This window comes from Psittacula echo (genome assembly GCF_963264785.1).
Source record: "Psittacula echo genome assembly, chromosome: 4".
NCBI classification, from domain to species: Eukaryota; Metazoa; Chordata; class Aves; order Psittaciformes; family Psittacidae; genus Psittacula; species Psittacula echo.
Window position 1 is genome coordinate 20891406 of NC_137738.1, and position 15762 is coordinate 20907167.

The 15762-nt window shown below is 51.3% G+C and overlaps 2 protein-coding genes across 7 annotated transcripts in view; one reads left to right on the top strand and one right to left on the bottom strand.

Moving 5' to 3' along the window:
• Positions 1 to 1785: 1785 nt before the first annotated feature.
• POLH (DNA polymerase eta) lies at positions 1786 to 12388 on the bottom strand. Of its 2 annotated transcripts, XM_080615194.1 has the most exons (10): positions 12092 to 12388; positions 11876 to 12010; positions 11528 to 11760; positions 10968 to 11137; positions 7625 to 7728; positions 6464 to 6583; positions 5729 to 5852; positions 4997 to 5062; positions 4199 to 4362; positions 1786 to 2785 (listed from the first exon to the last, which is right to left on the bottom strand). In XM_080615194.1, the coding sequence occupies exons 1-10, from the start codon at positions 12226 to 12228 to the stop codon at positions 1933 to 1935; spliced, it is 2106 nt and encodes a 701-aa protein (XP_080471320.1). In that variant the 5' UTR covers positions 12229 to 12388; the 3' UTR covers positions 1786 to 1932. The 2 variants fall into 2 exon arrangements, with proteins under 2 accessions (XP_080471320.1, XP_080471321.1); XM_080615195.1 differs by lacking the exon at positions 6464 to 6583.
• Positions 12389 to 12391: 3 nt separating this feature from the next.
• The window catches only part of XPO5 (exportin 5), a 31954-nt gene continuing 28583 nt past the window's right edge, over positions 12392 to 15762 (top strand). For all 5 annotated transcript variants that reach the window (XM_080615189.1, XM_080615190.1, XM_080615191.1 and 2 more), the window contains exons 1-5: positions 12392 to 12707; positions 13013 to 13134; positions 13741 to 13813; positions 14402 to 14539; positions 14854 to 15036. In XM_080615189.1, coding sequence (XP_080471315.1) covers positions 12396 to 12707; positions 13013 to 13134; positions 13741 to 13813; positions 14402 to 14539; positions 14854 to 15036 — 828 coding nt within the window. In that variant the 5' untranslated portion in view covers positions 12392 to 12395. The remainder of the gene's footprint in view (positions 12708 to 13012; positions 13135 to 13740; positions 13814 to 14401; positions 14540 to 14853; positions 15037 to 15762) is intronic.

The window sequence follows — 15762 nt, forward strand, 5'->3', positions numbered from 1 at the left end:
GGGTGGAGCTGGGCTCTTGCCCTGCTGCCCTTGGAGCTGGGTCACGGTTGGAGGTGGTTGCTCTTCACACCTTCCTAAGCTTCCTGCTTTCAGCCCTATGAATACCTGTGTCCTGTGGCATGGAAGGAATGCACGCATGCTGCTGTTTACAACTGCTCTCTCCCGGCTTATCTGAGCAAGCCGGGGTGTGCAGCCCGGGGTGACAGGCAGCCACGTCACCCTGAGCACAGCACTTCAGGCTGTTGTGGGCGGAACAGGCTGCTGCAAGCGCTTCCTCGCAGCCACACATTCCTCCAGATCCTAATTAAAGGGATGCTTTCTGGGGCACACAGCTAACCCGGCTTCGTTCTAAAAATAACTCCGACCTTATCAAGGGGTTTGCTGCTATGGCCTCTCCATGAGAACAGGTTGTTCTCTTGGGGCAGCAGAGGCAGAACAGCTTCCCTGTGGAGGTGACTTGTGTTGCTGAAGGGACTGGCCTGTTCTCAACTTTGGTTTTGTGTCAAGTAGTGGTGTGTGCAGACTCTGGGCCTGCCCAACACTTAGGAAATGAGACGTGCCACTGTCACAGGAGCGTGAAGCAACCCTGCCAGACTGGTTGCTATTTCTCTTTACGTGAGGACTTTGGGGAAACTTGTCATTTTGCAATGTGAGGACTGTCATTAATGGGAGTGACTCTGTAATTTCTTCCTCTGCTGATTACTAGCAGAGCTGCACACACCAGAATGAGCTCTTACTCAAACCTCTTAACAACTATGTTGTCATGTATTAGACCCCACTGACAGTAATGTGGCAGCTTCTTGGCACAGGCTGTCTGCTGGAAGGAAAGCAGCTCAACAGCTCCAAGTAGAATGGTGCAGTTCAGAGAAGACAGGGAAACGGCACATGCAAATATTGCTGCACTTTGCATCATTATCCACTGCCTGCTCTCCTCCTGCAGCTGACGAAATGCTCAGCAATTTCCAAACCCCACCCAGTGCTGCCTTGACGTGGCACATCCCCTCCCCCTGCCCCAAGAGCCAAGTTCAAATCACTGGCGGCAGCACTTCCAGAAGAGTGTCAGGCTCCAGGCAGCCAGCAGTGTAGCACGGAGCTGAGCCCTGCCAGGCAGCTGCGGGCAAGCACAGCCCTTGCCCTGGAGCTGGTTCTCTCCTCCTCTCAGTGCCCACTTGCTCCCTCCACACTATTCTGCTTTGTTGGCTGTTGTAATTTGTGGAGCACTGGGGTAGGCACCCTGATGTGAACTATGGCCCAAAGAGCTGACCAGGCCATTCAGCATCACAGGGTCAAAACAAATACCTGTCATCAAGTTACACACAGTATTGCTAAGTCTGGGAAGGAGGGAAAATATGGTCTGGCATGTTTCCCATCCCTCTGTAGGGACGCTAGCAGTAGACTGTTCATGTGTCAATAGCAACTATTAGGAACTGGTGCTTACATTTAAAAAGCCTAACAAATAGTATGCCTGTGCAGCACCAGCTTCCTCAAATCTTAATTGACAGCAAGTCTTGTGCACTCCAGAGCTGGTCATAAGCATCACACAATGGACTGCTACACAGTGCAAATACCCTGTGTTTACAGTGCCTGCTTTTAAAGTAGGAATAGGAAGATGTAGGAACATAACTACCAAGCTATGGAAATACTCAAGGCAAGACATGTATGTGAGAGTAGGGTGCATCTTCAGTTAGTACCACGCAAGCAGAAGCAACCTTGCAGGCACCAGCTGAACTGGGTACATCCAGCATCACACACAATCCACAAGGTCCAGTTCCTCTTAGGCTTGGGATACAGATAATTTATTAGACTTTTCTGCATTAAAAACCTGGCAAGCAGTATAAAAACTTTTAACTCTATTTAAAAACACCAATTTTTTAAGAACACCAATTCTTTTAAAAACACAGGTTCTATAAAAGCTGCGAGCACAGGTGGGAGTTAAGGGGGTAAGCGCTTAAAGAAGAAATCTAAAGTTCTTGTTACACCTTCTCTGGGCCGTTTTGCACTAGATCCTGCTGAAGTCTTGGGCTTGTTCTTTGCCTTGGCAGGAGACCTGGAAGCTGCAGCCGTTGGGTTGGGGTCTGCTGCTGGAGCAGTGGGAACACCGGGCTCCAGGAAGGAGCTTTGCAGCTCTAGAGCAAAGTGGTAGTCCATGTGCTCTGGGAACTCCCACACCAGCACAAGCTGGCCACACTTCTCACAGTGTTGCTGGTCCCCTGGCGAGGCAGGAGGGAGCAGGGTGAGCTCAGGAGAGGGTGGCAAATTCTGCTCATTTTCCTCCATAGCTGGCTCTGATTTCAGAAGGGTCCTAGAGCTGGGTGGAGTTGAGGGTGTTTGTGTAGCATCAGACAGTGATGTCTCACGGTGAAGCCTCTTGTAAGAAGTACAGCTCCCATCTCTGAGACTCTGCTTCACAGGGGACTCCAGGTCACGCTGCACAGAGCCAAGTCCAATGCCATCTCCCTCTTGGTGCTCTGGGGAGCTGGGCACAGGTGATGCTGCAGTGGGAGCAGGCAGGCTGGTTGCTGCTGCCATCTGTGACTGCTGCCTTTCTGATGCCTTTTGGAAGAATGACTCAATAGCATTAGCTGGCTTCTGCCTGAGGTCTTTGCTTGGGCTCCTAAAGAACCTGACCGTGGGCCTCCTGGAAGATGTAGTGTTTTGGCCAGCAGTGGCAGTGCCATCAGGCTGGGTATCACCCATCATGAAGGTGGTGATGCCTGCAGAGAGGAGTGTGGCAGGCTCTGAGAACTTGCTTGCCGAGAGAAGCACCGATATGAGCGGTGGAGACCTGCAAACGACAGACCAACATCAGCTCAGACACCAGCCTGGGAAGCAACAAGTCTTTTGAGGTAAAATTTTAAGCAACATAAAACATTCACAGGCAGGGGAACTGCAGTCTGGGGTAGGAGAGACGTTTCCTCCAGCAAAATGTTAGTTTTGCTGCCTCCAGAACAATCTCTCAGACATAGCAGGCTATCTTGGGCAGAGCAGAAAGCTTCTTTCCAGAACAGCATTTCCCAAAGGAAAGGGCACTGGAGCAGAGGCAGGTCGCTACCAGCCTGGACTTTTAGTCCACAACAGGCTAGAGCTGCTGTGAGACTCTCAGGCGCGGTAAGAGGGCTTTAAGGGAGCAGCAGCCTTGTCAGAGCCTAACACACAGGACCTTCTCTTGCCTTCACTCAGAGCAGGAGGAAAAGGAATAAAGTAACACTGAACACAGGAGCTATGCACCTTTGTTTTCCTTCCTGCCCCCATGGCCTCCTCCCAAAATGCACCCTTTGTCCTTAGGGAAGGAGAGCAAGGCCTAGCTAGCTTCTCCAGCCCAGCAGGGCAAAGGACTGCCTTGTCCCAGCTGGACACCCCTGTGCCAGTAGCAGAGTCTCAGAGATGGGAGCTGTACTTCTTACAGGAGGCTTCACCGTGAGACATCACTGTCTGATGCTACACAAACACCCTCAACTCCACCCAGCTCTAGGACCCTTCTGAAATCAGAGCCAGCTATGGAGGAAAATGAGCAGAATTTGCCACCCTCTCCTGAGCTCACCCTGCTCCCTCCTGCCTCGCCAGGGGACCAGCAACACTGTGAGAAGTGTGGCCAGCTTGTGCTGGTGTGGGAGTTCCCAGAGCACATGGACTACCACTTTGCTCTAGAGCTGCAAAGCTCCTTCCTGGAGCCCGGTGTTCCCACTGCTCCAGCAGCAGACCCCAACCCAACGGCTGCAGCTTCCAGGTCTCCTGCCAAGGCAAAGAACAAGCCCAAGACTTCAGCAGGATCTAGTGCAAAACGGCCCAGAGAAGGTGTAACAAGAACTTTAGATTTCTTCTTTAAGCGCTTACCCCCTTAACTCCCACCTGTGCTCGCAGCTTTTATAGAACCTGTGTTTTTAAAAGAATTGGTGTTCTTAAAAAATTGGTGTTTTTAAATAGAGTTAAAAGTTTTTATACTGCTTGCCAGGTTTTTAATTTCTCAAAGTACAGAAGTAAGAAGTGTCTTGCCAGATGTGGGGCAGGAAGAGGCCAGCTCTCACTGCTGTCCTACCACTAACAAGCGAATATTTCTGTGCTCTGCTGTGCGTGGACCAGGGTCCACTTTTTCCTGCCAGTCAGTGTAACACTCCCGTTCCTTTCTGTGCTCATCCTACACCTCCTGCAGCAGAACAACCCCCAGTGAGGACACTGATCTACTTTCTCACACACTCACCAGGCTGCCTGGTGAGCCCCAGCGACGTTGCAGTTTTGGATGAGGGCAAAGGCATCGTTGCACATCTTCTGGGCATCATAGCGGGCCAGAGCGCAGAAGCGCGACACCCGGGTGTTTCCCTCCATGCGGATGACCACCATCAGCTGCTTGGCCACTCGGTGGTTCTGCAAAGAGAAGAGGTAGCCGGGTTTCAAGCGACACCTGCAGGAAAAAGCAGGAAAGGCCGAGGAGACGGTCCCGCTGCCCAGAAGCTTACACCATCAGCTACCGCCTCCCGATGATGCTGTGACAGATGGCAGCTTGTCCTGCCTGGCCTGATCTTCCAAGGGATGACACACAGAACAGCAAGTGCTGGTACAGCTGTGCACCCTTTCTTGCCCTCTTTGCAACAATGAATCTAGATTTCTCACCCTGGCCTGCAACTCTACGACATCTAGATTTGAGCATATCGCTTCCTCTCACAGCCCACAGCACAAGCAAAGCTGCATCAGCAAAGGGCTTGCAAGGGAGCAGCAGCACAGCAGGATGGTGTGGTGGCTTTCAGGTCCCTGCAACCTAAAGCACAGGACAAGGACAGTCCTTAGCCCTGCAGTGTTCTGGGGCAAAACCATCCTCCAAAGAGGCTCCTACACACCTCTTTGCTTGAGCACCTCTGCACACAAGCACATATCCGAGGGTGAGCAGATTTCCCCACACACGCAGAGCACCCTCAGCTTCCTGCAATCAGCTTATGGTGCAAACGGGCTGCATGGCTTCCTGAAGCAGGGGGTATGCTGTCCTCGTGCCTCCCCTCCTTACCTGGCTCCTGTCTTTGATCAGTCTGGATTCCAGCTCCAAGGCCATCTGCAAGAGCCAGTGCTGCACCTGACAAAACAGTGGCAACAGACAGGTTGGATCTCTGCTCACAGCACTGCCACCGGGCCAGAGCAACACTCTGCACATGCTGGGTGGTGCCGGAGAGGGATCAGGCTGGAATGGACACAGACTATCGTAAGGCCCTGTATCTGGAGTACTCCTGGAGAAACTGGCCCAGGTAAGGATTCAGCGCTGGAGGCAAGGCAGTAGAGTCCTCCATACAAGTCCATACAAGTCCTCCAGCATTACTACTAGTCTTTGCTAAGTAAACTTTCTACCTATCTCCCCACAATCTGTGGGAACCTCTCCCCAGCTAACACGCAAGGTGCATCCTCCCTCCTCCTTTTAGGCTAGTTACCTTTTTCTGTAGCAACCAAGCCCTTGAAGCTTAGCACCATGAATACCTTTTGAACAGCACAGGCCCACAGTTTTTCTTATGGAAATTACAAGAAGTTTGGACATCTTGTGCAGCTCATCAATGCATTTCTGTCAAACAGGGATTTCCTTAGTTTCTAGGGCTCAAACCGCCCACTCCCACTCAGCCCAACCCTAGGCTGAGTTTCAGGGCATAGTGATAGAGAAAAGCAACAGTTTGCAAGCTAGTCTCAGCTTTTAGCGTTCTCATCTTCTTCAGCACAAAAGCCAAGCCTTATGCTAGGAGTAGGCTTCTCCTACCTCCTTCTGCGTGGCCAGGGCTGTCTTCCCAGGGAAGTTCTTGCTGCAGCCAATGGACTGGGGCAGGTACCGGTTTTTGACAGGTTCCTCTTCAATTCCTCTGCACAAGTAATAGAGCCAGGACCTGAAAGCCACAGAGGAAGCGTGAGGTGAAGGCAGTCACAGACAAGCAGACACCACTGGGCAGTAAGTCAGCTTTCTGCTGAGCCATGCTTTCAGCTCTGTGCACGCTGTGACTCTGCCTCTAATCCCCAGCTCTGCAGTTGCAGCCACAGCGGACAGGCAGGCTTCCCTTCAGGCCAAAGCTGTCTGTCAGCACGATTCCTCCACCCCTTCTCCTGAAGTGGCAACAGTTCACCAGTCTGCAGGGCACCCGAACTGCTGTTCTGGGTGTTTCAGGCTCTAAATCCAGCCTTGTAATTTCCTCCGTAATGAGACTGTTAAGCCTGCTTGCTTCCTAGCCTGCAGGGAGTCCTTCCGCGGCTTGGCCCCAGTCCTTAGACACTCTAGAGGAAGGCAGAGGAGCTGGCTGACAGGCAAAACATGCTGGGGAGGGTGCCTGGGAGCAGGCAAGACTGAAAACCTATTTGTAGGCCTGCCAGACTGATGCTTCTCAAGAGTTGTCACCTGAAGTTTTGCCTTCCAACCCTCCTAATCACAGCAGAACAACCTGTGACTGAAAGGAAGTCCCAGTTCCTGCCAAGAGCCAAGTTGTGACAAGTGGTTTATCATTACCCAGTTTTGTCTCCAAAGTGAGTCTGGAGCTCTGTCTCACTGTACCGTGTCAGCTCCCCAATGTACTCTACTCCGAGGATGTCTGTGATGGCAGTGCCAAGCTTGCCTCCCAGGTTACGGCTGTGGCAGAGAAAGAGAAAACACAACCAAAACATCAGGTGGAGACTATACCAAGTCTTCTTGCAGCAGTTGATCATGACAGCTAGAAACAGTCAGGAAATGGCAAGACAAAAAGGAACACTTGGTAGAAAACAGCTCTTAGCTCACAGTGGAAGGACACATGGGAGATGAAGTGGGAACTGCTGCTTGGTTTACCCAGTTTCAGTGCTTCTTTCTCAGCTCCATCTTCAAAATGTGGTCTCAAAACATACTTTGAAGAATGCCTTGCACACTCCCTGCTTCTTCCTATGCAGACAGGACCCTTCCCTGCACACTTCCCTCTCCATCCCTAGTGAGACACTGAATGCAGAGAGCAGCAGTGCAGGACCAGGAATCCATTCATTTGGAGCAATGGTGCTGGCAACTCTTTCCTTCACCAGCAAAAGTACTTGTGCACAGTGTGGATGCTCAAAACCAAGCCACATCTGCTCTCTGGGAGCACGGTTCTGTCACTCACACTGGGGCACAGCTATGGCCTCATCGCTCACAGTTGCTCCTGGCTTACACCTACACGCCCCAGCAGTCATCTTGAGCACAGCTCTAACCAGGGAAAGGCTGCCCACAGGATGTGAGTGGGCTCTTCAAGTGTAGTCCCTTCATGGGCAGGGCTGCAGCTCCAAAGCATGCTCCTCCCAACCTGTTGCTCACAGCTGTGAGGGATTACTGGCAGGATTTCCTCTCTATTTCTTACAGCATTGACAAGCAGTTACGGTGGAGTTACAAGCGTTTGCTGGCTGCTATCAGTTAGCATCACTGCTCTCTGTTGAGGTGGCCAGGAACAGTGTTGTACCCCCAAGACACTTTAGTTCTGCTCACACCAAGGAATGATGGCAAACCAACAGGAGAAAGTACCACAACAATGAAGACAAACAGGGCCCTCTTCCTTATAAAAGCCTAGATAGTGGATGCATAGCACCAGCATTTCACATATGAGCTCTTGCCACAGAGCAGCTCAGCTTGAGCCCCAAGCTGCACAAAAGCAGGCAGCTCCCCAGTACTTACATATTGCCGACAGGCAGCTGGCTGAAGAACTGCGGGACAAATCGTGAGGATAGTAGTGTCTGGCGGTTGGGCTTGTTTAGCCCACAGGCCAGTTTTGCCAGTGTCTGTAACACACAAGAGAATGGAAACACTGTTATTACAAACTCTGCACTGACTTTATTGTGAATCTTATCTAATGGCTTGTGCTTTATTACCTCTAAGAGCTGCCTTTGGAATAGCTGCGAGGAAGGATGTGCAGATTGCACTGTTGCTTGCTCCCAAGTAATACCCAATTTGGGACTTGGCATGCACTGGCTGAAAAGTGCATGGCACGCACCCTGAAAACGCTGCTGCTTCCAGACTTTTAGCTCTGCAAAAGACTGGGCTCCTGTTTAAGGTAGCTTAGGGTATCTGAGTCTATCACCTGTTCTGCTTGGCTTAGTTTTCCATCGGGCAAGCATGCTAGAGCTCTCAGAGCATCCCTGTAATTCTGCCCAGGATATTTCTCTCACTAAGTCTTGCTCCTTCATCTCTGTGTTTGTCTTGTTTTTAGTCAATGTCACTATTTTAATCTTCTCTCTGTGAGGTCCATGGCAACATAATGTTGCAAAAGGAAATCTGCAGAATACAGGCCTGCTAGCCTGGAAGGGATGTTCTCTAGCCTATCAGCTACACAGCTTCCCCTCCCACTGTAATCTACACCAGGATCAACAATACACACACCAGCTCAGAATCCATTTAGCTGGGTGTTTGGGGTTTTTTAACAAGTCTAGTAATTTCCTCTTTCACTGCTTTACCACACATCCTATAACTAAGCAGAATTTCCTTCCTGCCCATTGAACTATGATCTTTATTAATAGGTTATTTTACAGTCTCACATGCATTCTCACTCTTCGTCTAGACAAATAGATCTCTTTCCTTCAACTTTCCATATCCAGTCTTTTTCCAGATGTGCAGTTATTGTTATTCTTTTTTCACTGGAGGCTATTCCAAGTTTGCCCACACCGTTCATGAAACGCTGCAAGCTGAACCCATCATTGAGACTTCATGGGGAGAAATAATTGTTTTTTCCTGACTCCTTCACTAACCTGCACATGCTGAAACAGGATTTGCCATTTCTACAACAGCACTCCTATTACTGACTCATCCTGCTGCTTGCCCGCAATAACTCCAGGCTACTTCCTGACTTACTGCTGGTTGCTTTTTTCCTGTGAACCACAAAAGGCAGTCAGTGAGGAGCGTAAGCAGCGCTGCGTGGTGATTTCAGACTGTTTCTGGACTTTTCAAGCCCAGAACTTTCAGCTCTGATTTCATCTCCCAGAACTCTCAGAGCCCCATCTTAGCATCACCTGAATTCCTACAGCCATTCCCTCTCTATAGTCTGTAGTGAAAATATTGGCTCTTTGTAGACCTCAGACAGATCCCCACAGGATCCCACTCAAAACATCCCTGAACACAACCATTATGGAAAACAGCAAGATTTTCTTCAGCCAGATGCATGCCCTTCAGATAACATCAGCCATGTTGCATTTTGCTAGGATGTCATCATCAGTTTATGCAACTCGGGCTGAGGTGTGTTAGAAACCTTAAGGTCAACACCACACAGATGCAGTTCTCTCTATACATTAGGCCACTTTTGCTGTCAAAGAGGGCACATAAATGAGTTTGGCACAAGTGGTTCTTGATAAAACCATGCTGTTCCCAAATAGTTCATTCAATTATTTGGTCTCATTTATCAGCTGGGTTCTCGGTGTACTCTAATGAGTTAGCTCACTAGGAAGAAAACTTCCTCAGGAGGGTCTTCTTCAGAAAAAATAAAATGAGCTCAAAGGAGGAAACCTGCACCTTGAGTTTTAGGCAAGAGTGACTGTAGCCAGTGAATGGTTTTTAATGACACAAATTCCCAGCGACTTAGACAAAAAACACCACCAGTTTGGGGCACTGACGTGAGGGGTTACTCTTCCTCTTTCTGGTCCATCAGTCTTTACTCCTGCTGGCCATGCCTTGGGTGACGTTCAACCAGCTGCTGAGAGCAGTGCAGGAGCACTTGGTGCATGTCAGCAGCTGCAGAAACAAATGGACTTTGATGCTGCAGCTACAGAGGGTTTCCTGCTGGGTGAAATACTGACAGCACCTCACACTCCTTTCATTCTCTGCAGAAAAGGTTTGTACCCACAGAGCTGAGCTGGCTATGGAAGCACTGTAGGGTGTTCTGCACAGGCAAACATAGGCTCTGGTAATCTCTTCATTGCGCTTGCTGGTATAGATCAACATTCTTCAGGGACAGCACAGCACATCATAAGTTTCTTACCCTCTTTAAGTAAATTTAAAAAAGAAAAAATAATGCTAGCATAGAAAATGGGATATGGGAGAAGCTGCTAGGGATAGCAGGGATGTTCTTTACTATTCTTGATTAAAAAGAGCAAAAGGGCAAATTGAACATCCCTTCCACTGGAAATTTTTGTATCAGTGATCTTCCTCAGCTAGCTCATTTCTGCCTCAGTCTGCTTTAGTTTCAAGGTGAGCCAGTGCAGAACTCGCTCCACTCCCTGTGTACAGCTGGTAGTAGTTCCAGTTGTTCCTGCAGCAGTCTAAGACGAAATGTAGATTCCTTAAGTTCCAAAGCATTCATTTAGTCTTTACCCTTCTATTTTTTCAGTCAGAGCTTGTACTGTTAAAAGTCACATCTGTACAGATAAGCCTTTTTGCAAACAGCAAAAGGAGTGCAAGGTGCTGTCAATAAGCCACCCTGTATTTCTCCCAGCAGGAAATCCTCTGTAGCTGCAGCATCAAAGTCCGTTTGTTTCTGCAGCTGCTGACATGCTCAAAGTGCTCCTGCGGCTGCTCTCAGCAGCTGGCTGAGCATCACCCAAAGCACAGCCAGCAGGGTAAAGACTGATGGACCAGAAAGAGGAAGAGCAACCCCTCACCTCAGTGCCCCAAACTGGTGATGTTCTTCATCCAAGTCACTGGGAATTTGCGTCATTAAAAACCATTCCCAGGCTACAGCCACTGTTACCTAAAACTCAAGGTGCCAGTTTACTCAACTCTCTTTCTTTCCTGAAGAAAACCCTCCTGGGGGTTTTAAAACCTTTGTCTTCTAAGCAATTCATTAGGGTACACCAGGAATCCAGACACTAAATTGATTGAGTGCTGACTGCATAGGCCACATCTTTGGGGAAAAAACTCCCCCCCTTCCCGGATGTCCTATAATTTCCTCAAAGGTGTGCTCACACATGGCTGCACTCCCCATTCAGTTCATCTTCTATAGGAAACTTTGCAGAGTGCATAGGAAAGTGTCTACAGTGTCTACATTCTGACTCTGCTCCTCAGAAGAAATCAGGCTGATGTATTACACACATACCTTGTTGTGTGAAATTCCCGCTGAACACTTGAATCCGGTGGCTGCTTCTACAGCCACTCTCATTTCCTCCACAATTACTGCACCCATGGTCAGCTGCAGGTCAGGACAACCGGGGTTATCAAATGACAGCATCGCCAGCCACTCGTGCAAGCCACATTGCCGCAGCTCCTCTATCAAAATGACACAAAGCGGATCAGTGTGGGCATTTCTTGCTGAGCCCAGCAAAGGGACCAGTAGCATCAGCCAGCCCCAGCCAATACCCACATGCTTCATTGCCAGCAGCAAGGATGAGACTCAGGCACCTTAAAAGCCATTCACGGGGGCAAACATAGATCCCGTTTACCACGCTCTCACTTTAGGGGAGGTAAAGCAGCCCACTCTCTATCTCCGTTGATGTACAGGGCGCATTACCGACGGAATGGGACAGAGACAACACAGGGCGCCGGGCTCCTTCCTTGCTGCACTGCTAGTCCTCAAAGCAAAGCCGTTAGAGCCCCCCCGCTGCGGTATGCAAAGCGCTAGCCGCGGCGGCCGAAGCCCTGGCCCGGGTCGGTGCGTACCCTTCCCGCCGGACTGTGGGCCGGGACCAGACTCGGGACCGCCGGGGTCGTCGGGCAGCCCCTGCACGAAGGTGGTGGGCAGCAGCGCGGCCGCAATGGGGCGGCCCTGCAGAGCCCTCAGCCGCTCCCGCACGCTGCCCGTCAGATCCAGGTACGCCTCATCGATACTGGCCCGCTCGATGGCGGCGAAGCGCGACAGCACCTGCATCACCTCCGCGCTGGCATCCCGGTACCTGCCGGGCAGCGGGCACGGCCTCAGCAGCGGGCACGGCCTCAGCCGCCGCCTCGCGTCAAGGCGGCCCCCGCCGCTGCCGGCGGTCCCCCTAGCCCGACCCCAGCCCCACTCACCGGGTGAGGTCGGCCTTGCCCCGCGCCTGGGGCACCCGCGCCAGCGCCAGCTCGGGGCACAGCGCCCGCGCCTCTGTCGCCCACATCCCGCGGGACACGCCGAAGGCGCGAGCCTCGTAGCTCACCGCGATGACCCTGCAAGACACGGAGGGCAGTGCAGGGCCGCGCGGAGAAGGGGTGCAGGGAGCCGGGATCGCCGCCGCCTCCGGTACCTACCCGCCGCCCTGCCACTCGGTGTACTGCACCACGGCGCACGGGCGGCCACGCAGCTGCGGGTCGAGGCGCTGTTCCACCTGCATGAAGAAGCAGTCCATGTCCACCAGGGCCACCACGCGCTCCTGTCCCCGCGACATCCCACTGCGACAGCGACAGCCACTGCCGGACTGACTGACTGACTGCCGGACTGACTGATCTGACTGACTGATCTGACTGCCTGCCTGCCTGACGCGCTTCCGTGGGGCGGCACAGCAAGGAGAGGCGCCGCACCACCTCGCCACGAGCAGAGGTATCCGCGAAAGGCATGTCGGGACTTGTAATTCTTAACGGGGGCGGTGCATGCTCTTTCCCAACTAGCTCCTCCTCCTTCCCCGGCACATGCGCGGAAGCCCCTGCGGTGCCGCGCGTGCGCCCGGTACGCGGCTCTCCCTCTTTTCGTCCGTCGGTGGCCGCTGCCGCCATGGCTGCCGCTGCTGCTGTGGCTGCCGCTGCAGCTGCCATGGCCGCTGCCATGGTCGGGGAGCAGGTGAACAGCCTCTGCGAGCAGCTAGTGAAGGCGGTGACCGTCATCATGGACCCGGCCTCTACGCAGCGTTACCGCCTGGAGGCGCTCAAGGTACCCGGCCGGGGAGGGGAGGTGCCGGGCTTCGGCCACGCGGGTGCCCCAACCGCACGGCTCCGGGACCCTCTCCGGCCCTGTGCGTGAGGGATAGGGGACGTGCCTGCCCTGGGTAGCCACCAAGGCGCTGGGAGCCGTCAGCGGGTGGGGGAAGGCGGCGGGGCTGCGCCTGCGCGGCGCTGAGGGGGTCGGGCCCCCCCTTCTAAATGCTGTCCTTCCCGAGGAGTTGCGGCTGCCCCCCGTCTCTGGCCGCCCCGTGCCCGCTCCTGTGTTTTAACCACGTGTTGCCGGTGCTTCCCCAGTTCTGCGAGGAGTTCAAGGAGAAGTGCCCCATCTGTGTGCCCTGCGGGCTGAAGCTGGCAGAGAAGACGCAGACGGCCATCGTCCGGCACTTCGGCCTGCAGATCCTGGAGCATGTGGTCAAGTAAGGCAGCTCGTCCCACTGCCTGTGCCGGGGAGGGAGCCGGCCTGCTACCACACAGCCGCTGGTGTGGGCTCTGCTCCCGGCCCGGCCCCTCCCTCTTCAGGGAGGCACTTGCAGGATGCAAAGGGTCTGTTCTGCAGCAGAGAGCAGTTGCTGTCCTGCTCCATTTCTTCCCTCCTCTGTAAAGTAAGGAGAGGAGAAAACAGCTTTCAGGCAGGTTAATTCGCCAAGCACTAAGATACATTGACATTGCAAGGTGTAAACAAGCACGCAGGGTTATCAGTAGGTCTTTGCAGCATTCTCTGGCCATAGCCTCATGCTAACAAAGAGGCTTTGTATTAGTTCAGTTCCGAGATTCCTCTCTGCCGCCTCTACAGACCTGATGCTTTGTGCATTTGCTGCTGCTCCCCATGTGTGTTGACCTCAGTGGTGTACGCCCATTTGCCAGCAACAGTTTTAACTCAGCCTTTTCATTAAGGCATTGGGCACTGACAAAGCCTGTGAGCTGTAGTGTCTCTCTAGGTAAAGAAGCTGTGGCTGGGAATCAAGTCAGAGATCTTTATAAATATTTTGATTTGGTGTCATTTTTGTTGCTCTTTCAAACAGGTTCCGCTGGAACAGTATGCCTCGCCTAGAAAAAGTTTATCTAAAGAACAATGTCATGGGCCTCATATCCAGTGTAAGTGCCTTCTATCACAGGCTGTTATCTGACACATGATTCTGTCACCTGAAGAGAGAAAGTGGGAGTAAAAGGAAAAAGGATTCCAGTTACTTAGCACACAGAACCTGAATTCAGTTGTGCATTTCATTACTTTCTTGCTGTGCATCCTTAGTTGTTCCAGGGATTCTCTCTGTCTTGTAGTTAAGTCAATAACCATGTCACTTCATATGGCAGAAGTTGCAAGTCTTGTATAATGTATATGCAGTGCTTTTTTTCCTAGGAGGCAGTTCAGTAAAGATGGGTGTTCTTATCCTTTGCAAGAATACCAAACTCATCATCTTAGTTACGTTTTCTCTATTATGATTGCTTTTGTGACCAAGTGACCTTCGTCTGAGGAAAATCCTTTTGGCTCTCGGAGTTCACTAGCTGTGGGTGTTTGGGAGTGTAGTAGTGTCATCCAAGGTCACTGGGGTGGAGAATGGCCCAGTGTTGTTTCGTTGTTTTTATTTTCTGTGGTTTAGAATATTTGCAACCACTGTGCTTTGCAAGTTAGAGTTACAAATGTCTGACGTTTGCTGTTTTAATAACTCTGTCCCTCTGTCTCAGGGAACTCAGAGTATTCTGGAGGAGGAAAGTCATATTAAGGATGTTCTATCTCGCATTGTGGTGGAGATGATCAAGCGCGAATGGCCTCAGCGCTGGCCTGACATGCTGAAGGAGCTGGATACCCTCTCAAAGCAAGGGGTATGAGACACACCTGTCTGTTCTCTTCTGCTTGATCATAGCATGGGTTTCAGTCTTCCATCATCCTGATGAAAGCTTAATTCTCTTGTGTTCAGGTGAGACAGGCTGATGATGGACTCAAAAATCCTTGTTAGATTAAGTTAGTCTAGGAGATGATTTTAGCAGAAGAGTGGGGCGTCCTTCTATCTTACTTTCCCAAGATGTGGCTTGTATCTTCATGCATGTTCACTTTCTCCATACATCTTTGGCCCAGCTTCTAGAGATTTTAATCTTTGAACTGAGCTGATGGTGTGTATTTCATTTTGGGACATCAGGAAACTCAGACGGAACTGGTGATGTTCATTCTCCTACGTTTAGCAGAGGACGTAGTGACTTTTCAAACTCTGCCTACCCAACGGCGACGAGATATCCAACAAACCCTCACTCAGAACATGGAGAAGATCTTCAGCTTCCTACTAACTACCCTGCAGCAGAATGTCAACAAGTACAGACGCATGGTAAGAGTCTTCTTTCCTTGAGTTCTGTCAGTGCTGGAGGTGCTTAGGAATTGGGATACAACTCGCAAGTTGTTGGGCAAGCAAGTGCAGGGACTGTCTGAAATCTGTTGCTGTCACTGTGAGTAGGGATCTGCTGTGGCCTGGGAAGCTGGTGATGATCTGAGAGACTGCACGAGGTTGGCAGGGTTAGTGTTGATAGCTTGGATTCGCTAGTGAAAATAGCTAGAGTGGATTGCGTGCCTCATCCGTGCTGTTGGAATGCTCTGCTGACGCTAGGGCTGTACGGCTTAGCAAACAAAAGGTGTGGTTGTGACAGAAACAGGTAGATTTGGGGTAGCTTTTGTAACACACAGGGAAAAAGAGATGCCATCCTGGGCTTGCATTTGCTCTCTTATGCTGCAGTGGTGTCTTTGTGGTGATACACCAAAATGCAAGAGCATTTGATGTCTCTGCATTGCATCTGGGTCTCTCTGGTCTTTTTCTCTGATAGCTCAGGTCAGGAAGCCCTTTTTTGTCAAGTTGTGGTGAGGAACTCTCTTCCTTGTTGTATGAAGAGACTTCTTTCCTGAATTCTTGCCTAGAGTCAGAGATGTGCAAGTTGGTCAAGGTGGATGGCCAAGGCAAGTCTCTGTCCTGGTCTGTTCCTGTGAGAAGGAGGTAAATTAGAGGGCAAAGCACATTTGAGAAACTGGTATAGAAATAAGGTGCTTAGGTGTATCTCTTGTT

Excerpts from the sequence above, each read along its gene's own strand:
- POLH (XM_080615194.1), bottom strand. The coding sequence starts at position 12,228 with ATGTCGCGGGGACAGGAGCGCGTGGTGGCCCTGGTGGACATGGACTGC. Across the intron at positions 5,853-6,463 it reads CACTTTGGAGACAAAACTGG|GTCCTGGCTCTATTACTTGT; the intron begins GTAATGATAAAC and ends TGTGGCTTTCAG. Across the intron at positions 4,363-4,996 it reads TGATCAAAGACAGGAGCCAG|AACCACCGAGTGGCCAAGCA; the intron begins GTAAGGAGGGGA and ends TTCTCTTTGCAG.